Genomic DNA, 24,297 nt, shown 5'->3' with positions numbered 1-24,297 from the left:
TTTTGTAAATCACCATGACATTACAAAATACAAAACACAAGCATCTAAGACGGGCAGAAAATGAAGTAGAAAATTACCGATATAGGATAATGTAACTATTAAAAAAAAAAAAAATCTGTCTTTGAATTCCATTTCATCATATCATAATAATAAAAAAAAAAATCCTGTATCTATAGATTATTTTGTAATATTTTAGTGTAAATGTATTTAATAAAAAAGGAGTAAATAAATCGATTGAATAAAAAACTAAATGCATCTAAAAGTTCAGTACTACGGAGAGGTAAAGCAAAACATAATATTAATGTACCTGAATCTTAAAACTTTCCAAATACTATTTTAGACATTTACAATAGTATTTTTTTTAAAATGTAAACGGGGTCTTTATACAAGAAACTATGCCTTTTAAATTTTAGGTTGGGGTCCTACACACAATTATGAACATATCTGGGGTCCCATAATATATATATAGTTTTGTGTATATTTATATAAACGCACACACATGCATGTATATATTTAAGAAAAGTTTATACATTTAAAATAGTTATATCACTTATATTAATATAAATATATACATGGAAATACTTTACTACTACAAAATATATACTGTGTTTGTATTTATATATATTTATATATGTATCTATAAATATACACAACACACAGGGGTTACGTAAATAATAAATATATATATATATATATATATATATATATATATATATATATATATGTATAAAAGCAGCAAAGATGCACATGATAAGGAATTGGAATCAGTTTAATATTCAGATTCCTTGACTAGGACTGAATAACCCTATTTGAAATGTTTATTATGCCAATATATTCATCCCATCGTGCACTGATTTTGAGTGCCTGAAAATGAAGTAGTGTTTTTGATCTCAGAACTGGACATTCCCAATGAAAGAAAATATTCACATTACTACAGTTTAACGAGCTCTACCATTATAGGAGATCAGTAATATTAGGGGAAATGTGAACTGTACAACAATGAAGCAGAGACACTATACTACATACTGTATACAGTATTCTTACACGAATAATAGCCCACTTATATGGGCCCGATGTCATGTGACTACAGTAGGATGAAATCAGACAAACCCCCAATTCAAAGCTGAAAGATGTCTTCAAAACAAGTTAATAGTATATGTAGTATGTTCCTCAGCTACAGACTTTTTTTCTTTAAATAATTCTTACACAGTCAATTGGGAAGTACAGTTTTACACGAATATGATGACTATGACCCTTATTCCAAGATTAGCTTTGTCTAAGGTAGATAATAAACACTAAGGTTCAGTTTCATGATACCACTGTGCTAACATACCCCTTACAGAATCAGTAAAAAGTCGTAAAAATCATAAAATAATAAAAATGGGAATAGAAAATAAGAGTAAACAGCTGCTCAGGATAAACCAGTAACACATGCACAACTATCACAAAAGACTTTAAAACCTGAAGAGGCTTTAAAAGAGTGGAGTACAAGCAAACAAACACACACACAAAGAGTACATTAATCTTGAAGTCATAAATCTCAATAACAGGAAAATAGATTATGAAAATAATACAAACAACTTTTTGAAATATTTTAATCTTTATTTAACATCACTGTGAAAATTTCTTTTCTCAGTGCAACTTAATCCCAACTATCGTATCACTTTTGTTACAAATTCACAGAGCGGTACATTAAAATATAAGGGGTACATTGCTTGTCGCCACATCTATATGGAGAGAGCTGGAAAAATAGAGGGAGTCTTTGGAAATACCATTCACATCTTCTGATATGCAACACTCACAGCAGCGATTTGAAGAGTTACGCTGATTCCACAGATTACTCTGGCAGTGCTACTGTACACGGTTAAAGTTTAAGAAGAAGAGAGGAAGATCTGGCCTTAATTTTCTCCACAAGCACATGCTGTACTTATGAATCTAACCAGCAAACCTGTGACAAGCAGGACATAAAATTACAATTTCAAGCATTTAAAAAAAATCATCTAGCTCACTCTAACAGAACTGCATGTTTCCACAATACAGAGACATTCCCACTACTTAAAAAGTCCAATACCCCCAGTACAGTACAGTCTACACCAGTGCAAACAAATAATCATGATAAAGGTCTATGTTAAGAAAACATCACGGTTGCCCTGGAGAAAGATGGGTCAATTTCAGCTGAAAGCACTTAAAACAGAACCCTGATCAAAAAAACAAAAAAAAGCTTCAGCATAATTAATTGTAGTGCCTTTAGCTCATACGTGACTCTCATACTATGAATGCATGTAGTCTGACGCTCTGAAGAGATGTAGTCAATCCAAAGGTGTGTGTCGCTGGGCAGAAAGAGTGTGTGTGGTGGCCGAGCATCGAGCCTGTGCTAACAGCATGCTGTTTGCAACGCAGGCCTTCATTATGCCACAGTCCACTGTCCCGCTGACCAGAGAAACAGCTCCAGAGACCTGCAGACGACATCACCACACTCAATGCTGCTCTTGTGTTTAATTATGCATGTTGTTTGACACAGTGGTGGTGACAAAAGCTAATTTTAAATAGGTTTTACTTAAGTACATTCCTTAGAAAGAAATATGTCTGTGCAAACATCTATGAAGAACTTCTTGCTTCTCTTTTCTATGTCTGCTACTGCTGAATGTACATGGCAAAATGAAACAGATTTGAGCTGTGAATGTAATTTTGCAGTCTGAATGGGAGGACAAAAAAGGCAGTGTGCAGCAGAACCGGTTCAAGGAACAAAAACTGGAAACAAATTTTTTTTTGACTGTAACAGAACCAGAAATAAAATAAAATCTAACATTTTTTAAAAATAGTGTAAGATGGATTCAACAGATCACATGCACTTGCAGCAATTCTGTGACCGGAGAAAACAGAATAAAACTGTAAGCTTACAGAAAAAGGAATATATAGGCCTATACACAAAACATATTTCACTTAAATCACTGACAGAAAAAAAGTTTCGTTTTTTGTGACACAATCTAAAAGTTCACGGAAAGGAAAATGAGACTAAAATAGTTTTATTTATTTTGAAAAAGCTTGACAGATTTGAATGTCTTGCTTCTAACGTATCGGTATACACAGCGTAGGATACAGCGTCTTCTCGAAATGATGTTAACCACATTACTGTGTTTGTTGGCAGGCAAGTTGGCGACCTAAAACGAGGGCAGATATTATGCAAATGTATTACTTCGTGACGTAGAGCCATAACAGAATAAGATTCAAATTCCTGCCAACTAGTTTAGGTGATTGCGAGCAGAGTCTTTTTTTTTTTGACAGACAACAACTTTACCTATCATGCACTGTTGACTTCACAACTTTGCAGATAGTTTATGTTCACATACAGCTACATGACACATTGCATGAAAGGTTAAAGTCGTAAAGGCATAATAGGGGCACTTTAATGTGGTTTAGCCTAATAGACTTTTTCAAAAGCATTCAAAATCTTACCAACCCCAAACTTATGAACAGTAGTGTAAATTTCATTTTGACATACTATTTTAGCAACAGAAATAATATTTGCAAATAGCCTCTAAGCCTGGGAACAAACCTGTACTGAAAACAACAACAAAGTTATTGTTAAGCACCTGCTATGTTTGTACATGATGTGACATACATGCTGACGTCATTGTACAGGTTTTACCACTCACCTGTCTCTTGGCAAAAACAACAGCACTATGGTGAGGGAAAGTTCATCTTGTCAACCTGATTCATCTTCAGGTGGTTATCCAAGATTTGGAAAAGCTCCTGAATGTTGGGCACATATCCTGATTGCAACTTGGACCAAATTGGTACATCTACAACAGAAAGGAACAGTGATGTTTCTTTGATATTCATATATTCTACACATAGTTTCAAGAATTTTTTCCTAAGTGTAGTAGTCATCCAAATGACATTACCATTCAATGTAACCTCGAAAGCTCCTGTGGAGAGGAAATGGGTCTCTAACATGTTACTAATGAAGAATGCCATGAGGCAGGAGAAAATCTGCAAAACAGACCCATCAAATGTGAGAAAATATCCTCCATGTTATTTAAAACAATATGCAGACAAAATACAGTTTTTTGTGTAATGGCACACATATTCATCTTTCGGTTCGTTATGCATGTTTCCCGAACAACTCATTCAATTTGTCCTTCAATATGTTGCTTACAATTTCTTAAGTTGAGCGTTGTTAGATTTAAAAATTAATAGTAATTGAATTTAAGTTTGGGCTCTGTTGTTACTAATAACCTTATAGTAATCAGGGCTTGACTTGACATTGAGCGTTCTCATGTGGTTGTCCTTCAGACAAGTTGTTTTGTCATTTACTTGACAATAAAAGTAAAAAACAATTACATGCCCAGAGAGAAAAGAATTCATTTAAATTGAGTTATAACACAATTACTTATTGTTGTTATACAAAACACAATAATAGTGTTATATGTAGTATATATGTATATGTGAACATGTCCTATTATATTTAGTTAAATGTTTCTTTTGAAATAAAATAATAAAAATAAAATACAGTGAAATCAGTATCAACAAAAGTCAAGCTATATCGCGTTCATTTTCAGCGATGAATCGCCTGCGATAATGAAAGCTGTTTGCGTAGCTTGTCAGTGAACTACGGCTCGCTGTAGTAAATGCTGCTCCATCTGAAAGCACGTTCAGGCTTTACTGACGAGATGCACATGACAAACGCTTGCGATTAATTGTGCAGCCCTAAAATCAAGTCAATTTTGATTTTACGTCTTTAACACGTGTTTCCAATCGCTACGTCATCATACAGATCCCAGCAATTCCGGGCATGCCCTTCACACTCAGTGACGTGGTTATGGCTCTGAAATTCTACTCATTCCTCAAAACAGGATTTGCTTCAGTTCAACTATGACACAGTCACAGTGTAAGTTTATCTTCAGCCTAAACTCCACTATAAAATTAGGTTAAAGCCCAAGCACTTTAACAACGTTACCTTATTCTCCTGTCCCCAGGACCAAATTCTAGGAGTGTTCATACCAAACATTTGGAAAGGGTTTTGCCCAGTCACAATCAAGGCAATGGCAAGCAGTTTGAAGTAGGAGATTAAATTTCCAATGTATCTGCAGATGGAGACACAAGACAAGTTAAAGCTAGGACTACACCACCGTCTAACAGAGGGCTGATTCCACAGCATCTGGAAAAACACACTCACTTGTTGATGGGATTGGGAGGGTAATTCTCTCCCTCGATTCGGATGTCCGGGTACAGCTGGCTGATGGACCGGGAGTACTCCTGGAACACCTTGCTGTACCCTCAGGATATACTTAAAAAACACACACACACACACTTAATGATGGTGATAAATCATTTTAGAAACGGACGTTGATATGACAGTCGGTATGAAATGAAAGCTCATCCTATTTTCTAAAAGCATATAATATCCATGCAATTGTATAATTCTTTTTTGACCTTAAGAGTGTTAAAATCAAAATGTCAAATAACTGTTCAAAATGACAGACTTTTCTCTGTTGATGTGTGCAGGACTTCTCAAATAATTTAGACCTCTTAAACCCAAAGTCACATTCATCATCCCATGAACAACCAATGTCTATAGAACTAAGTAGAACCTTATAATTTTTCTTTTCTGATAATCTATTACACTAGGATGGCACATTATAGAAGAAGACTTTAACATATTAAAGGCTACATTAATATTTAAGCACCAATTCAGCTTCTTCAACAGGTAGAACGTGCAAACAAGTAAATTAAACTGGTAAATAATGTTTTAAGGGTCAAAAAGATGATGTGAAAATAGAAAAAAGTTTATTCACTTGCTTTAAGTTACGAATCACTTGGATGTGATTATATATTTACTCTCACTTACATAACATTAAATCACACATTTACATTTATTAATTCAGAAAAGAAAAAAAGAAAAATACCCAGCCAAAGCCTAACAAATTGTTGTCTTCGGATAAATTGTGTTCTTACAGGGCAATGTAATCTCAAAGGAGCTTTAAACAGATTTATAATAATCTGCTTAATTCAACACGATTCAATTAGACACATAAATGCAAGACAACCTTAGCAGTTATCGCAGCAATGATGTTAACTACGCACGTAAGTTACATAAATAAAAAATATGTTTTGAAAAAAGACGTCTTAATACTTCAAAGACGTCTAAGTTACATTAACAAGGTCCATTGAGGTAAATTGGGGCGGTTTTTGACATTAATCTCATGACAAAAATGGTCCAATTTATTTCAATTAATTCCATTTATAATGCAAATAAATGTATTATTCAGGATAAGGATATTTTAGTGCATATTTATCAACTGAAATATTTTAATACGTAACAGTTAATATTTTCACACATTCAGGCATGCTACTTTAGCCGCATTAGCTTAGCATCCCCTGTGGGTTTAAAACAGACAGTTAAAACACTGGATAACATCAAGGCCTGTGGAGTTTCTCACCAGAACTGGAACTTGAGAACCGGACCCGTGTATAATGTGTGTTTGTTCTGTCTCTGTGTGTTTATATCGGGTCCAGCGCTGTCCTGTTGAGTCATGCTATTACGGCCCACATAAATATCCCTCACGGTTACCACAGTAAACAGCAGCAGGGCCGTTAATATACTCGTCTGACTGTACTCCGCCATCTCCGGCCCCGACCACGGCGACAGAACCGCACTCAAAGCCCTACTCGCGCTGCCGTTACCGCCGCCGCGGAACTAAACGTTACCCACCCAGTGAAACAGGGTAAAGTGATAAAATATGTTTCAAAATAAAAGTCTCCCACGCTGAGTCACGACGGAGAGCGTGGAAAACAGCGACATGTACTGGTGACGTGCGTCCGCAACCTGGCACCAGCGTACGTCGTGTTCAGTTCATCAATGCAGATGACAGGAAAAGAATGGGCGTTTTGTTTAAACACAATTTCAAGATGCAGTAGTTACAACAACATTTTACAGTACACTGCACATGAATTACATATTGTGCAAAGGAAGTCGTGGCCTAATGGTTAGAGAGTCAGACTCCTAACGCAGTATCACAAAACTGAGGTGCCTTTGAGTAAGGCACCGAACCCCGGACTGCTCACCCCCCATAAAAAAACAAACAAACAAAAAAACAATTGGTTGCTCACTGTGTGTGAACTTTGGATGTGATAAAAGTAGAGCACTAATTCCGAGTACCATACTTGGCTACATGTCACTTCACTTTCAAAAAACTGTGTTTTTATAGCCCATCTATGCCTCAGCTTAGGATCTTAAGATAATGTGTATATTCATTTATCTGTTCATTTTTTTCAGCATATTGTACTCAATATTAAGACTTAACAGTTAAAGGCAGCAAATGTAATTATCATGAGTTAAACTTTAAAACATGACATTTTAATATTTCTGGAACACACTATTCAATAGATATGCAAATACCTTAAACATTGCTTCTGAAATGCAATAAATACGAAATGTTTTGCAATTTTCATTAGAGAGTATATCTTAACCTTAGGCACTTTTTAACAAAGTATAATTTTACTTTTAAATTTATGACCTGTGAATGTGTGTACCAGTCTAATATTCTACGGCCTGTATTTATTTGAGCATAAAACTGATTACATAAGCACTCTACATAAGATTTATTATTTCTTTTTGCACTGGTTTATATTTAGTACAGTCAGTGAAAAATTAAGCCTTCCACATTCAAAACTTCTGTTTAACTCTTCTTTAATCTTTGCAAATTTCTATATTTATGACATGTATGACAGCAGGATTATTGTTGCATGCTATTTTTTATTTAGTATTGTTGATATTGTCCTTAATTAATGAATAATTTCTGCTGAATAGGATTTTACAAATGCATCATGGTTAGTTTAGAACTCTTTTCAGTATAATATGTTAATTTACAGCATTGTGTTGTGCGTAGGAAAAAAACCTATGCGCGTTTTTCTCTAAAACATGAACTCCAGCAACAGTTACTGTTTTAAGGCATTTCTCTGCTATAAAAAAATTCTGTGCTTCAGGATATCAGAGATTTAATTTGGTGCTCAAAATCAAACATACACACTGTAATACAAACATGTCACACATTATATAAGGGCACAAAACAAGACAAATCATAAGGCTTCAATCTCTTCAGCAGATATAAGGCTAACACTGTTGAAACTGGAGAATTCTCTTATGAATCTGAAAGCATTTGAAACCACACAGAAAACTGCAACTTCTCCTGTAGAACCAAATGTACTGAATAAGCAGAGGATAGATGTTATACAAAATCAGAACAAAACAATAACAGGTGCACCATATTGCACTTGCACATTCCATGGTCAACATTTCCACATTATCAGCAACCCCTTCCACAGAAACACTCATACTGTTATTCTTTGTCAAGTTAAAATCATTCTTTTCTGGGTCTTTTGGATAACAATCACTGGCTTGTTTGAACCTTGCTTTTGTACAAATGTGTTTATGCATTTGGCAGAACAACCTTAAGCTGGTGAAATACTGTGATGCTACATAAAACTACCCACACAGTTTTATTCTTTGCCAAAGTGCGTGGAAATTAGCATGTGGTGAATTATGAGTGTTATCCGATTACATGAACATTTAGGTCGCTATTTAAAGAGTATAGTTTCATAATTTGAATGGGTTTGAAATGTATCCATGCAGTTAGTGAGGGAGAAATATTAGAAATAGTTTAGCAGTGAGTAACCACGAGGCATTGAGAAATAATTTGCAATGGTGGCAAATGAATATGTTTTAAGGCAATACAAACATTTTAAATGATCATTGTGACTCTTCAGATTATACAGTATGTGCAGTTCCTGATGGCTAAAATATTAAGACCATCAGCCAATTATGCTGGAGATTTTATGCCATATTCCACTAAGTAATATCTGGATTGATTATATGCTGATGGATATACCAAACAAATGTGTGATGGAAACAAATGACTGTAAAACAACAAACGTCACATTTCTTCAAACCTTTAAAGATTGCACAAGTGGTAAAGTGTGCCTTGAATTAAACACGGGGGATCGAAAATATGTTACACATGGGTGAAATCTCGTGTAATCATGTCCAGGTTGCTTTGTTATTTGATAAATAAAATAAAAACATAGGGGCATAGGGCTATCAGCATTTTTTGCACTTTGACATTATTTTTCTTTAATGGAAACTCAACACATTTCCTCACCAGAAATCTCAAAATATTGTTTTGAATGTTTTACTTTTAATGGATTATTTTAAAACTGATTATTGTCATTAAAGTCTCATTTTTTTTTTAATCAGCATAAATTAAAGGAAGTACATAATATATTTATATTTTTGAATTATGCTAATAGGGAAAATGTGCTTAATTGTCATAAAAATAATGTCACAATGCAAAAACAAAGGCATAAGTCTTGAAAGGCATAAGTGTTTGTTTTTTTGTTTAGCAAAATGTAATTTCTCAATTCTTTCTTTTGATTTTGCGATGACACACAACTTGAACATGTTCTTGACAGGTTTTGTGGGATCTGCCTTTTAAGTAATGTTGTAACTGAAGAAAAGAACATGAAAGATAATCACTCACACACACACACACACACACACACACACACACACACACACACACACACACAAAAGAGTTCATGGAGCAGCTGTCATAAAGTAACTAAAATTAGTTGCAGGCACATTCTTGCATTGTGAATTATCAATGTTAATAATTTCACAGTTTAGAGTCCTCAACAAGGGCAGTTACTCTTAGGGTCGGGCTGATGTTTCAGCCTCACTCTGCCGTCTTCTCTCTCCACGTCTCTGTAGATCAGGTACTTTTGGGCTTTTAGACGACACGCCAGACACATGAAAATGGAGTCCACGTTCTGGCTCTCCTTGGGGTCTTTGGCCGATGTTTCAAACAGTAGCATGTTATGGGCATCGGCAAACTTGAGGGCAGTGTTGGAATGGACCTGGATCTGGTCAACTAGGTCACATTTGTTACCCACCAGAACACGAGGCACTGATGATGACACCCCGTGCCCGTTACACTCCTGAATCCAGGTCTTTAGGTTCTGGAATGAGGCCATTTTTGTGACATCGTATACAAATACGACAGCATGCACATTGCGGTAGTAGTGCTCCACCATGCTCTTCCGAAAGCGCTCCTGGCCCGCTGTGTCCCATACTTGCACCTGTCAAGAGTAGAAACAAGGCAAACAACAAATTTCAATGTTGGAGAGAAAGTTAAAATGAGAAAACGGATGCATCAGAAAGAAATGGATTATAAGGTCAATAAATAAATCTGCTTTGGACATCTTTAAAAAGCTATTTTTAAATTCAGACTGTGATGTTAAATCCAAATTCACAGCTTTGCATTTTACTTCTATATAAATAAACATTAAGATTTATTTGTTTTGTTTTTGATTTGACAGATTATATATCAACGGGTTAAATTAACTCAACTCACTGAATTCAAATCACATACACAAATTATATATATATATATATATATATATATATATATATATATATATATATATATATATATATATATAAGGTGTTAACTATATGTCATATTATGCTCTTTTCAAATAAATAATGTGTTATATATACAATGTCATAATATGCTCTTTTCACCGGTCTATTATATTGTGTTGTATGAATACTAATAAATTAAAATATAAGACTATTGTTTTGGACTATTAATTTCTTGATCGTCTAAGCTGGTTTAAACAGTTCATAAGCGTTTGAAAACCGGTTTGGACCAGGTAATTAGACCAAATAAAAATTAAACTGTCGACATCATGATACGTATTTTGTCTTAAAAGAAACTAACGTTACGCATCTGATGCATCATGCGAACAGAAAGAGTCATTCATCTGATTACTCGTAATGTAAACATTGAGCTGTCTGTCACACTTCCACTGAAACACACACAATACAATCGTGATGCAACGAAATAACGGCCTGGTCGTGACGAGACCAATACCAACAGTAAATCCAACCTTTATTTTCTCGCCCTCGATTTCCACGGCTTTCTCCCTGAAATCTACGCCGATGGTGGCTTCAGTCTTACAGGGAAAGGCTCCGCCGGTGAAGCGGAAGGTTAAACAGGTCTTGCCTACATTTGAGTCCCCGATGACAATGATTTTAAAAATCCGCGTCTGCACACTGTGATCTAGAGACGTGCTCAAGTCTAGAGACGACGTGAGGTTGGCATGGCGTGAGTTGGCAGTTCCTTCTCTGCTTACTGGGAATTCATTTGCCATCACGGTGAAAAGATGTACCGACTACGAGCCTGGTGTTCACTGGTGCGGCGGTGATGGTGGTGGTGATGATGGGGGAAGGGAGGGTAGATCCACTCCCTTTGCAGCTGCAAGGAGTTCACATAGACTGACAAGTGTATGCCGACTGATGCTTACTTTTAACGCAATTAAAAGTAGGCAAGTTAAAAAAAAATAGTTTGTAAAAAAAAAAAAACAAAAAACTTTGGTATCGAATAATAGTGACAACATGGTTGCACTGGTTAAATTTAAAGGGATAGTTCACCCTAAAATGAAAATTATGTCTTTATTTACTCTAATGTTGACTTGTTTGCTAGTATTGCAGTGGAAAACGAAAGGAAAAACACCCACAAAAGTGTAAGCATAAAAAATAAAAATAAAAAACAATTAAACAATTGTTAGTAAACAGTAAGAGTAGGATGCACATACATAAATCTTATAAAAAAATAGTTTAAGACAGTTTGGTCTTAGAAGTTAATAAGAAATATTTTAATTCATAATGTGATTTTTTTCATTCATTATTATTATAATTTTTCCTTGGGGATGCACAAATGCTATGCTATGCATATTGTTTAATTAAGTGTGGTCTCTTACACCCCAAATTCCAAAATGAATGTATGGCCTTTTGTTTGTCTAGTAATATTGCGCAATAGTGTATCTTTTTAAAGGTATATATCAAAAGACAATTGATATTCAGTAATATTTATATTTATATATTACACTAAAAGATGAAAACAAAATTCAGAAATTGACCTGGATGATGACACTAACTTTGCAGTATCAACACTGTTATTGAATTGAATCAACACTGAAATGACTTGAGCTCAATAATGATATTATATAAAACTGCTTTCATAATTGATGTTGTTTCATAACCGATGATAAGTCGTTTCATAATTGATGAATTTTACAGCATTAAATCTTTTCCTGTTTTTGGTATGTTACCATTATGTGAAGCTGCTTGAACAATATGTATTGTATAAAGCACTGTACAAATAAATGTGATTTTACTTTATATTAAAGACTAAAGACCAGAAATCAAATATTATTATTTATTTGCCCAGTGTGGCAGTAAGTGTCTTCATACTGTGTTCTTGTCTTATTTATTTGGACAACTACCACAATGCCAACATTTGTACCATACAAAGCCTCATTCTGCTCTGACAAGGCTATTTTGTTCTAATCCACTGAAGAATGCAAGAAATTCAACAGACCGAACATATCAGACAAATCATAGACATTCTGGAATGTTTTATTTACAATGTAATAATAATAATAATAATAATAATAAAAGTTTCTGTTTAATCTGTGGAATATATAAATATGTACAAACCAATAATTTCATAAATTAAATACAGAATACTAAAGAAATCTTATCCTCAGGTCAGTTAATGGGCAGATCCAAAGACAACAATCCATTGCTATTCACAAAAAACATTAAGGATAAATGCCATTTAACAACATTGTAAGCGCATTGGTGCACTTTTAAAGTATTACATTTATTTTTAAAGAAAGGTTCCCATTTATTTTTCTTAGTGACCTGATGGATTTCTGTTTGCTGCTCAGATTACTTGAAGGTATGTTGCTTTGAAGTCTGTTCCCAAGGCGTTTCTAGCATTACATTTATAAATCCCTGAGTTCATGAGGCCTGGGTCCTGTATGACCAAATTTCCCTCCTCTGTCATGTGAATTCCACCCTGTGCTGTGAAGCGACTATTGGGTACAAGCGTGGTGCGTCCAGGCAGAGTCCAAGAAATGTCTGGTTTGGGTATGCCAGCAGCTATACAGTTCAGAATCACAGGAGAGCCCCTGTTAACTCTGGTTATTGAAGGCGGAGCATGAGTGATTTGAGGTGGAAACACCATAATACTTACTGGATATGACAATGTTGAGGATCCAAAGGTGTTTGTGGCTTTGCAGGTATACGTTCCTCTATCAAATTTGGATGTTTCTTTTACCTGAAGTGTGCCGTTAGATAAATATGTTACTCGTCCAATAATTTGGGGCTTGTCTAAGACCAGGCCATTTGGAAGAGTCCAGGTAATTGCTGCTTGAGGCCAACCATCAGCATTGCATGGCATATTTAGTGTCTGTCCAAATGAAATCTTCATTGTTGAAGCTGTACTTCTAATTTGAGGCCTCTGTCCAGGTTCTAAAGCATAGCGCTTTTCAGCTTGTCCAGCAACATTTTTAGCTAGGCACCGATACACACCTTTGTCAGTGACACCTGGCTGCATAATGTGTAAAGTCCCATTTCCCAGGTAGTGAATGAATCGCTGAAGTTTCATGCCTGGATTCAGTGCCGTTCCATTGGGTAGAATCCATAGAAATTCTGGCTTTGGTTTTCCTGTAGCACGACACTCCAAAGATATGTCATCACCATCTGCTTTGAGAGGAAGAACCTCTATGTTTGGTACTGGAAAGATTGGCTTCTCAGCAAGTGATGCAACTTCGAGGTCAACTGCTAGACTCGCTTCCCCTAAGTAATTCTTGGCTATGCACAGAAACCGACCTTCATCAGTCTTTCGAATGCCCCTCAATTCAAGAGTGCCATTCCTGTGGATTTGGAACCTACCTCCCAAATATGGAGTGGGTAGAGACATGCCATAAGGTGTGGTCCAAGTGATCTGTGGTTCAGGCTTACCTTCTGCTTTGCAATCCAGTAGCAAGGTCTGGTAATACACTGCTAAAATTTTGTTCTCTGATTGCCCACTGTGCCCATTAATTTGCGGGCCTTTAACCTCAATTAGAAGGTTCACGTTCTTGATGTTATCTCTGTCTGGGTTCCGTGCAACACAGGCATACTTTCCCTGGTCAGCCAAAGTCAGTTTTTTAATGATCAGAGTCCCATCATTTAGTATTTGGTATTTGACTGAAGACGAGGGTATTATCTCATTCCTTGGTGAGATCCATATAATCGTAGGTGGTAGCGCACCTGTAGCATCACACTTCATTTGTGCTGATTGTCCGAAAGGTGCCAACATGGATACCTGCTCTTTAGAAGTTATTTGGGGTGAGTTTGGCATGACTTGGACACTTACTTTCATTGCATCTTCCCCCAGGGTGTTCTTAGCATAGCATGTATAATTGCCTTCATCCTTCTTTCCCATTTGTTGCAACAAAAGTGTTCCATTCCCAAAGATGATATAGCGCCGGTTACTGATTCCGCTGTCATCCGACTGGAGGGCATTGTTGATCATGGTACCATCTGGGAGGCTCCATGAAACCTCAGGGTCTGGAAGGCCAGAAGCTACGCAGTCCACCAGGAAGTTGTCTCCATTAGCAACTCTTTCATGTTGTGCCCCAGTGTTCTCTATCTTTGGTGGCCTCATGAGGACCTCTACCTGGAACAGCTCCATGTCCTCACCATTTGGTCTTTGATACATGCACAGATAATTGCCTCCATCTTTCTCAGTCAGTCTCAGAATTCTCAGAGTGCCATTGGGGAAAGCAGTGATGTGTCTTTGTGGACTGAAAACAAAAAGAGAAAACTGTTTACATATTTTTATGACAGCTTTAACAGCAGTTAACTATGATAGGATAAAAGAGCTTACAGAAATTCTTCTTAAGTACTAAAGTTTATAAGAAAGAGTTTATCACTGTGCTGAAGAGTGCACAGCCATTACTCTTTTTAAATGAAGTAACATACTTATAGTCTTAATGGTGTTCGGCCAATTGTCATCCTAACAACAGGCTTTTATTTTTTGTATTAATATACATATACATTGAAATATATAAGCACTAGTTTCTCATTTATGGAAATGTATTATGTAATATAATATTGATTTATATTCCACAGTATATTCCCCCATATTTCTGTTTTGAAAGGGTAGTTTCCCAATTTATGGAAATGTATTATGTATTTATGTATTAGCCTACATATTACCTACAGTCTTTTACAATTAATTTACATTTTTTAATTGAAAATAATAACAAACATAATCATTAAGGTAGGAAACAGGATGTAGAATTGCAATGTGAATTTGAATGTAAAGCAGTACGATTTAAAGGAAATCAAATAAATTCATATATCTGTTATTTTAAAAAGTAAAGCAAGTTTGTCAAGACAAACTTTGAATGTGTTGACAAAAGGTTTAAAGGTTTTTAAAAAAGCCTTGAGTTTTAAAGAGTTATAGGTCCTATACAGAACAAGAGAAAAGAAAGATAAAAGATATTTGTTGAATACTCATCTGTAGTTCAGAGCAGTATAGACATCTCTCTAACATCTCTCTCTCTCACACACACGCACACACACACACACACACACACACACACACACACACACACACACACACACACACACACACACACACACACACACACACACACACACAGACACACACACACACACACACACATTGCTTTTTGTGTTTTATGGAGACTCTCTGGAGGCGTAATGGTTTTTATACTGTAAAAAACTGTATTTACCATCCCCTTTCTGCATTTTAACATGTTTAATAAAACATTGTTTAGTATGTTTTTAATTTTAAAGTATGATTTAAATTTAAATTTTAGGACTATGAGGACATTTTTCCATAAAATATGTTTTTATATCAGTGGCCAATAAATGTATGTCCTCATGAATCACATAAACATACACAAACATCATCATCATCATCACCATTGTCTGTGTTTCTTATTGCTTCTTCATTTAATTATTGTTGTAGCCGAAGTCATACTGCAGGATTATGAACCAATATTTAACATTTGTGAAAATAATTAAATTTGGATACATTTTAGTTATAGACGTAATAATGAATTCTTAATGTTACATTTACTTGTTATCTAACTGCTTTAAGTAGCCTGTTGTATAGATGACTAAGCAACAGAATTCCTAGCAATGGCCCTGCTAAGCATATGAGTTAGACAAATTGCCCTTGCGTCTCGCTCAGTTACTGTATTGTCTGGATCAGCGGGGTTTGTTTGGGTTTTCCAGTTTGAGACAGACAGCTTGTTTAATCTACACCATATATTGTTTGAATTACACAAGTGATGAAGTTGGCTAGCTGTGAGTTTGACAAAAGAGAAACATTTACTTAAATACACCCTCTATATGGGGTGCTTCAAAGGGGAAACAAGCTCCCACATTAATAAGCAGAAAAACTCTTTATTATTTTGTCAACATTGTCAAATTCTAGCTAGATAGAGGCCTTCTACGTTTAGCTTGTCTTCAGAAGCAATATGTACCTGTACTGATGTTCCAGAATGATTTTAGATGGTAGTCTCCAGACTGTGCCCCTGTGGGAACCTACAGACTCTGGACAATGCAGGAAAACTGTGGATCCATATGTTGCTGTGACACTGTGTTGCTGATATAGGCCTTTCCAGGGGCCTGGAGCCTCTTGCCTAACATCCATCTGCACCGTTCTTTTAGCAAACCCCACTGGATTGGTTGCTGAGCACTCATACCTCCCTGAATCACTGGGATTGATGTTCTTTATGTAAAGCGTTCCATTCGGAAAAAGAAATATCCGACTTCCAATAAACTGTGTGGGCTTCATTTGTGAACCATCAGGGAGAACCCACTTAATTAGAGGGAATGGCTTTCCTTTAGCAGTGCAATCCACAAATACGTTTGTTCCAGCATTCATAAATATTGTCTCTTGTGAAACCTCAACAATTATTGGAGGTAGAGCAGCAACACGAATGTGGTACGTGAGTGTATCAGCACCTGCTGCATTGCTGGCAATGCACTTATAATCACCTTTATTAGAAAAGTTTGCTGAATGAATACTCAGTGTTCCGTTTGGAAAAAGAGATACTCTTCGGTCAAGGGTACCAATGTCTCGCACAAATGTCCTGTCTGGAAGTATCCATGAAATCTGAGCTTCTGGTTTACCCACTGCAATACAGTCCAAGCTGACTGAGTTTCCCAAAAACACTGAAACATCTCTGGCCCTTGAACTCATGATTTTTGGAGGCTGAGTCTGGACAACGAGGGTAACTACCACGCGGTCTGAACCAAATTTATTTTGAGCTGTGCATAGGTACTGGCCTCTGTCTTGGAGCTGGACATTTTTAATTACAAAAGTACCATTTGAAAGGACCTCAAATCTTTGTCCAAGTTTTGTGTTGGTTTGAATTGTTGCACCTGTAAAAGAGTTGAAAAAAGTAAATACATCAATAGACTTATCAAATAATGTCAAAATATTATTGAACTATTTGAATCTTTCTAAAATAAACAGCACAGTTTGGGTATGTTCCATTCTGTATGTTTTTATTTGGATTATGTATATCTCTCACAATGGGGTCTTTCAGCCTTTTTTTGTAGCTGTTAGTGAGCTGTTAGATTAACCTCTAGGACAATACAAATTTATTGTTATAATTTAACCAAAATGTACCTCTATGACTTGATCCAATTTATTTCAAACATGTAAGTGTTGTATATAAAATCTATCATTACAAGTATTACTGATTAGAGCCTTTCAACCACTAATTCAAACACAAAATTACTGTTTCCTTTTGTACAGTGATTATAAATATTTCTGACATCAAATAGCTGCAGCTAATATGATAATTACCATAAGTTGACAATTTGGCTTCAGTTGCACTCCAGACTCACTCAGAAAATAGAAAATTGCATGCAGGCCCTCCTAAAGAGAATTATAACGTAATAATCATAAAATAATAATAATAATAATAATAATCTTGGGCACTTATAAAAGATGATAGCATAGTTTGATAACTATCTAAGGTAAGCTGGGAGTGGACACTCTAAAAAAGGTTATTTTCCTCCATTCAGACAGATTCATCTGTAAAAGTTATGTAGCGAAGAATCACCTAACCTGTTGAAACTTTGGTCCATGAAACAATAGGTTTGGGATCCCCAGACGATCTACAGGACAAGAGCACGTCTGTCTCTGCTAAAGCAGATATAGTAACAGATTCAGTTGCTGTGATCCTGGGTTTGGCGCCATTGCCCATCAGGTTTGGAAAGGGAATGGCAGTGCTCAGTCTCTTTGCTCCAAACTGACTATAGTGCCAGCGACTGCCATATGGTATGCTAGCTGTGAAGGTTGGTTTGTTTGTATATGCAAGGATGGATGCGGGAGTCACAGGCTTGTAGATGCTTGGGATATTTGGAGCTTGGTGAGGTTGTGGGGTGGGACGATATGTCCTTGGCTTAGAAGTGACAAGCTTTCCCATCTGGGCTAGTCGATATGCATCAAGCTGTGACTGTCTATATCTGTTTCTGAGCCTGTTGAAAAGTAAGTGGTCATGTACACGAGATGAGCTGACATGTGGGGCCATGGTCCTCACAACGGAATCTGTCACTGACCCCGAATTATTAGTTGTGGGCTTTGCTGTTTGAGCAGTGATTTCAGGCCGATTGGTGGCCCCTGCAACCCTGCCTCCTGTTTGTAGGAAATACCATGTTTTGTCTTGCGAGTGGTGGTGCTTTGAGCTATGAACTGTGGGCCAGAGGGGAGACTGGTTGTAGGGATGTGGTGTAATTGAGATTTGTTTTTTTGGTGTAGACTTTTGGATTAACCAGGGGTGTATAGGTACTCCTTCAGGATGCATTGCCCAATTGTAAACTCTTTGCTGGTCCACAGTACTTAAGGTTGGTTTCTCAGTCACATGTGATATTTTTGTCTCTGGAGGAGTTATGTAGCTGATTTGATGATTAGGAATGGCAGTTGCCGAAATCTGCCTTGTCTTATCCTCCTGGCTATTAGTTCTCAAAATGATCTCTCTGTTTTCATTTCCATACCTGTTGATCTGTCTGGGTGTAGCACGAACTGCTTCATTTTCTTGCAGAGATGTTGTACTTACAAGCTGAACTGACTCAATGTGTTTTGTTTTGCTTTCAAGTTCATTCAAGTTCTCATCTTTTCTGAACATTGTTATAGGCACTTTAAGAGGCTCCTCTGTGACTGCCATGGCAAAGCTTTCAGTTACTGGGTAATGTTCAAGGGAAACTTCTAAAGTCTTTGAAACTATGGCATCTTTGTTTTGGGCTTGAGTATAAGACTTGGTGGTCATTGCAACACTACTTTTAGGCATCAGTGTCTTGACTGGAGATTGAGTGAATGGCACTGCTGTAGAGGAAGCTAGGGTGAAATTTGGTCTCTTTGGACGTGGTCTACGTGAAGGAGGCCTACGCTGCCTATATTGGAATCTTCGTCTTTGGTTCCAGATGGAATTATTGTTAGCCCTTATTTTCTCTTCTATTGTCTGTCTGTCTACCTGTTTTACTAGCTGAGTTACATGTTCTGGTACCGTTGTTGAGTCTATGTGTTCTAAAGTCGAATATGAAATATTATAATCACTTGTCTTGTGTTTAGATTTCTCTCCCTGTGTAGTTTCTTGCACATGCTCATTGTGGGGTGGTGGTTCCAGCTGTTTCGCATTGAAGTGTTGGATGCTTGAACTTGTGCTGGTATGGCTAGCTGTAACATTGATTTTAGTAGTTTTAAAGGTATCAGACAACAGAGTTTTGGTGGTTATAATATGTGAAGACTCAGTCACTGTTTTCAGTGTTTTTGTCATGTCTAGGTACGCCATAACTGGTGAAATGGTTGAGAGTTTAGCATTAGCTTTTGCAAGAATCTGCTCCCAGCGGCTGGGATCAAGCTCTTTGACAGAGTTATTAGGTTTTCTAACACTCTCTTTGATTTTCTTTCCTTTTGAGTTTTGTCGGATGTGTTTTCCATCAATCCTCTGAGGTGTGAGTTTAGCAGTTGGTCTTTTGATTTCTTCGTATCCTGACCCTTCACTGTCCTCATTTTCAAAAAAGAGTAATTCACCCATTGATACTGTAACACCTCTTTGTGTGTCTTTCTTTTCACCAGTAACAACAATTAGATGAGACAACATATCAGCCCCATAGAGATTAGCTGCTAAACAGCTATACTCTCCGGCATCTTCGTAAGTCACTTTTTTGATGGTCAAAGTGTTATTCTGTGATACATACACCCTTCCTTTCACGTCTGATGCTTTAAAAATCTGATTGTTTGGTAGGAACCATCTTGTCTCAGTTGGATGAGGAGAAGTTACTAAACAGGGAAGACTAAGAGTGTCCCCATTCTCCACAGATATCTTCTTTCCATTTAAATCACTGGGACTTAGGAGACGCATCCTGACTGTGAGTCTATAGGTGACAATGTCCACATTAGTGTCAGTCCTCACAAAGCAATGATACAGACCAGAGTCTGTAATACTTGTGTTTTTGATAACTAGTCTGTAATTCTCCAGCCTTAATTTATGGGAATCAGTTTGATCCACTGTTGTTAAGTCTGGAAGCATCCACTCCACAGGCTGATACCCCGAGCTTAGCACACTGCAATCCAGGCTGACCTCAGAGTGTTCTAGCACTGACTGGATTCTCCCTGGGGCTCCTCTTTGGATCATAGCCCAGGAGGAGACTACATCCTCCTCATGCCCTCTTCCAGTGATGTGCTTTGATATAAAAGTAGAGAAGTTCAGCACTAGTTTTTTAGTTGTTGTTTTGCGTCGGTTTAGCTGAAGGGTTACCCTTGGTTGTAAAAGCCAGGCTGGTTCAGCCATTAAGTGTCCTTTGAGCTCTGTAAAATATGGTGATTCATCATGTGAGGCCTGAGAGTACTGAAAAGTCACCTTTGAAGAATTCCCAAGTCTGGTTCCCCGTTCCAAAATGGCTGGGCTCTCGTAGTAGTAGGCAACCAACCTCCACAGGTTCTGAAGAGCGTCTCTATCGATCTCACACTCCAGAAGTGTCCGTAGAGTCACATTTACAGCAATCTGATCTGTTCTCCTCACTGGCTCCCACCCCATGGAAGTGTCTTCTACAGGACGTGTTACATTACAAGCCACGTGTGCCCGATTCCCATGACTGTCAGAGAGAATGAATGTCAGATGGCCAAGTGGACGCTCCAGGTCCTTGATGTAGGGGGCATCTGGCTCCTGATTTTCCCACATGCTACTCTCCCCAATTTTAAGTGGGGACTGAAGGGAGGGTTGGTCACATGTGAGCTGGCTGGTTGAAAGCTTCAACATCTGGCTGTTGTTCAAAGGCTTTGGTGAGGCACATGCAGCACAGTTGCCAGCATCTCCAGAATCACGGTCCTTTTTGCACTTAATAACTCCTGTAAAGAGAGGGATAGAGTCTTTGTTTTCCTTTGTAATTATTTGCAGTCAGTGGAGTCATTTGTACACATTTACCCTTAAATGTAATGTAACAATACAATGCGTCTAGGACACTGATGATAAATGTAACAATTTTGAATAAATTGTGTATAAACACTACATGTGAAGTTCTATATATTTGTGTACAATGGGATTTTATTCATTGCCATTCCAAAAACTTCTGACTGAGTGGTGCAAAGTTTGGAAAATGCAATCAAAGAACTTTCACCCTCATGATTTTTGTCCCATTCCAACAACCAGTGTAATTGGCAGTCACAGGCCCAGGGGTTTCCATGTAGAGAGAGGACTTCTAGCTTGTCTAAGTACTGCAGAGTTCCAGGCAGCAGGTATTCTAGTTGGTTGTCTGCCAGATGCAGATGCCGCAGTCCTGAGCTCCAAAATGTACCCAGGACTGAGACAGTAATAAATGTGTGAGAGTGGAGGTCCTGCAGTCGGTTCCCCTCCAGTTGCAATAGCTTTAATGATGTGAGTCCATTAAATGAAAAAGGCTCAATGAAGTCAATGAGGTTGTGGTCTAAGTGAAGCCGTACAAGGCTGGTCAAGCCTTCAAACAAGCTGGGGTCGACTCTTTTGAGTTTGTTGTAGCTCAGCTTGAGTATCTGTGCCAATAAAGAACATCAATTACACCCCAAAGCAATTTCAAAGTCATGAATCTTAACTATTTATAGAAAATTAGAGACATAAAGATGCTATAGTACAATATATGAGTATAATGTGTTTAATGTGCATCTCATATGAACTTATACCTGGAGGGAACGGAGGTGGTAAAAGGATCCAGAAGTGACAGAGGAGATATCATTTCCATGGAGCATGAGCATTTCCAACTGCCGCAGGTTTGCAAAATCTGAAGACCCAACCGTGCCAATGCTGTTATAGCTTTAAAGTAAGCAAAGATAGTTGCAAACAAACAAACAAAAACAGAAATGAAAACAAATGTTAGATTTAAACATATCACATCAATTTTGTGAGATGCAGAGTAATCGGCAACAATTTTGGGTATCATTTACTTAATTTTACTCAGTAAACATGCATGTTCAATGGAGCTAAAAAGGACATAATTGAATGCTATGACTTTTAACCAACTGGTGTTTTGGTGATTATTAGGTGCTGTAATCCTCTAGTTCCAACATTAACCTCAGGTGTAGCTCAGCACATTAAAGTGATCGTTCACCCAAAAATAAAATATGACTTTCTTTCTTCTGTAGAACAAAAAAAGAAGATATTTTAAAAAATGTTGGTTCCAGACAGTTCTGGTTACCATTGGCAACAAAAAAACATTAAATTTTTTCTTTTGTGTTCCACAGAAGAAAGTCATACAGTTTTGGAACAACATGACCAATACAATCACAATGTGTCAAAATACCTTTTTTCTTAATTTTATGTATATCATCTTCTAAAGACAACAACACAGTATCCTACCCTAGGTTGAGTCTCTCAGTGTCCTTGGGTAGGTTTTGTGGGGCAGAGGGTAGGTGACGGAAGGTACAGTGCACCTCTTTAGGGCTGGGGCAACTGCAAGACCTCGGACATGCATAGAGGCATGAGGGCAAGATGAACAGCAGGCAAGATGCCAACATTAAGAGAGCAGGTACACCCACTGGAGCCATGTCCCTCTCATGCCATTATCTGATTTAGGAATGGTGTGACTGCAAAGCAGAGTTTTACATTGCATACGAAGTAAACAATTTGTTGATACAGCAATCATTCTGCAATTTTTACTTGCATAAGCTAAAAATAACTTACAGTAAAAAGCAAGCAACCTCTGAAAGTTGTGACTCGCATACATAACTTATTGCAACATATTGTTAGTCTGACATTTTTTTTTTAACTACTGATGTCTCTTTGAGAGGATAATTCTAATTCAAGAAACATATTACATATCAATTTAGTATTTCATTACAGACTGTAAAAACACTGTGCAAGTTTTTTTCCTTTACTAATAATCTGTGGACACTGTGATGTAATTTGACTAAATACTGTATGATTACTGCACATATTTATGAATATTTAGTGTTTTGTACATACAGCAATTATATTGTAATTTTTAAGTGTAGTATCTGTCCTTTCCCATAAAGCTGCTGAGCCCACACAAAATAAATCATTTCTTAAGTGTCTCAGGAAGAACATTGCATCAGTTTCCTACCACAAGCTGGCAACTCATCCACAGCTAAATCACACAAACTGCATTTAAGAGGAAGAAGACAATTGCTGCACTTCCTAAATACAAGAATATTTGAATTTCAAGGCACAGAATTATGGCAAGGTCCCTGTTTTGCATTTTTATTACTTTTCCTTTCTGCCAGCTTATGTCACTCATATCTGTTGTTTAGTTCAGGGTGGCCAAAAGGTGAAACGTCAGGCATGATTTTTTCATCTGACAGAGGCCCGATAATGATCCATGATGACCATTTTGGACAATTTTTTTCCTGCTGCATTCCTGTCTTTTCATGCTGTTTGCAACATCGGCCTGTAAATAAACCAAGCAATTTACATCCAGTATTTTCTGGATTGGTTTTTTAATCCATTATGATTAACCTAATTGTTTCACAGAAAACTACTTACACTCCTCCTCTAAACTTATGTTATACATTAATATTTCTCTTTCCTGTAGAACAATTCTAGTGGTCGCTTATGCAATAAAGCACAATCATAAGTTTCCTATATCTTGCAAAGGAAATGGTCTCTAGTAATATAAAATTTTTAGACAGATTAGTTCCGTTTTGACTTTTGAGAGCATAATTTATGTTAAAATTAATTCATATTGATCTTTGGTGGCTTGGATTACTGTAGAATACTGGCTGATGATTGCCCTAGACCTCAGACAGAGATTTAATTAATATTAATTGAATTCATACATAATTATATCAAAGATATTTTAAGATCATCAAACCTTAACACTTCTTTTGAAGTTAACTCCTGCTCAGGATCCAGTCCTGTTAA

At 36.9% G+C, this 24,297-nt stretch overlaps 3 protein-coding genes across 3 annotated transcripts; all 3 read right to left on the bottom strand.

The window, feature by feature from the left end:
- Nucleotides 1–1,581: 1,581 nt before the first annotated feature.
- On the bottom strand, nt 1,582–6,735 carry selenot2 (selenoprotein T, 2). The gene is made up of 6 exons (XM_059516466.1): nt 6,444–6,735; nt 5,180–5,290; nt 4,961–5,087; nt 3,906–3,993; nt 3,657–3,803; nt 1,582–2,456 (listed from the first exon to the last, which is right to left on the bottom strand). The coding sequence occupies exons 1-5, from the start codon at nt 6,626–6,628 to the stop codon at nt 3,682–3,684; spliced, it is 633 nt and encodes a 210-aa protein (XP_059372449.1). The 5' UTR covers nt 6,629–6,735; the 3' UTR covers nt 1,582–2,456; nt 3,657–3,681.
- A 1,249-nt stretch (nt 6,736–7,984) lies between these two features.
- On the bottom strand, nt 7,985–11,356 carry rab33a (RAB33A, member RAS oncogene family). Its single transcript, XM_059516464.1, has 2 exons — nt 10,951–11,356; nt 7,985–10,137 (listed from the first exon to the last, which is right to left on the bottom strand). The coding sequence occupies exons 1-2, from the start codon at nt 11,212–11,214 to the stop codon at nt 9,691–9,693; spliced, it is 711 nt and encodes a 236-aa protein (XP_059372447.1). The 5' UTR covers nt 11,215–11,356; the 3' UTR covers nt 7,985–9,690.
- A 911-nt stretch (nt 11,357–12,267) lies between these two features.
- si:ch211-159i8.4 (matrix-remodeling-associated protein 5) lies at nt 12,268–22,999 on the bottom strand. Its single transcript, XM_059516443.1, has 6 exons — nt 22,777–22,999; nt 22,104–22,233; nt 21,566–21,956; nt 18,015–21,296; nt 16,417–17,320; nt 12,268–14,700 (listed from the first exon to the last, which is right to left on the bottom strand). The coding sequence occupies exons 1-6, from the start codon at nt 22,962–22,964 to the stop codon at nt 12,792–12,794; spliced, it is 6,804 nt and encodes a 2,267-aa protein (XP_059372426.1). The 5' UTR covers nt 22,965–22,999; the 3' UTR covers nt 12,268–12,791.
- Between the last annotated feature and the right edge of the window lie 1,298 nt (nt 23,000–24,297).

The sequence above is a fragment of the Carassius carassius genome, chromosome 29, assembly GCF_963082965.1.
Source record: "Carassius carassius chromosome 29, fCarCar2.1, whole genome shotgun sequence".
Classification (NCBI taxonomy): domain Eukaryota; kingdom Metazoa; phylum Chordata; class Actinopteri; order Cypriniformes; family Cyprinidae; genus Carassius; species Carassius carassius.
The sequence above is the reverse complement of the archived record's forward strand: the minus strand, read 5'-3'. Positions and strand labels throughout refer to the sequence as shown.

Excerpts from the sequence above, each read along its gene's own strand:
- rab33a (XM_059516464.1), bottom strand. The coding sequence starts at position 11,214 with ATGGCAAATGAATTCCCAGTAAGCAGAGAAGGAACTGCCAACTCACGC. Across the intron at positions 10,138-10,950 it reads TCGAGGGCGAGAAAATAAAG|GTGCAAGTATGGGACACAGC; the intron begins GTTGGATTTACT and ends TACTCTTGACAG.
- si:ch211-159i8.4 (XM_059516443.1), bottom strand. The coding sequence starts at position 22,964 with ATGGCTCCAGTGGGTGTACCTGCTCTCTTAATGTTGGCATCTTGCCTG. Across the intron at positions 22,234-22,776 it reads ACTGAGAGACTCAACCTAGG|CTATAACAGCATTGGCACGG; the intron begins GTAGGATACTGT and ends CTTACTTTAAAG. Across the intron at positions 14,701-16,416 it reads ATTCTGGAACATCAGTACAG|TCCACAAAGACACATCACTG; the intron begins GTACATATTGCT and ends TTTTGTTTTCAG.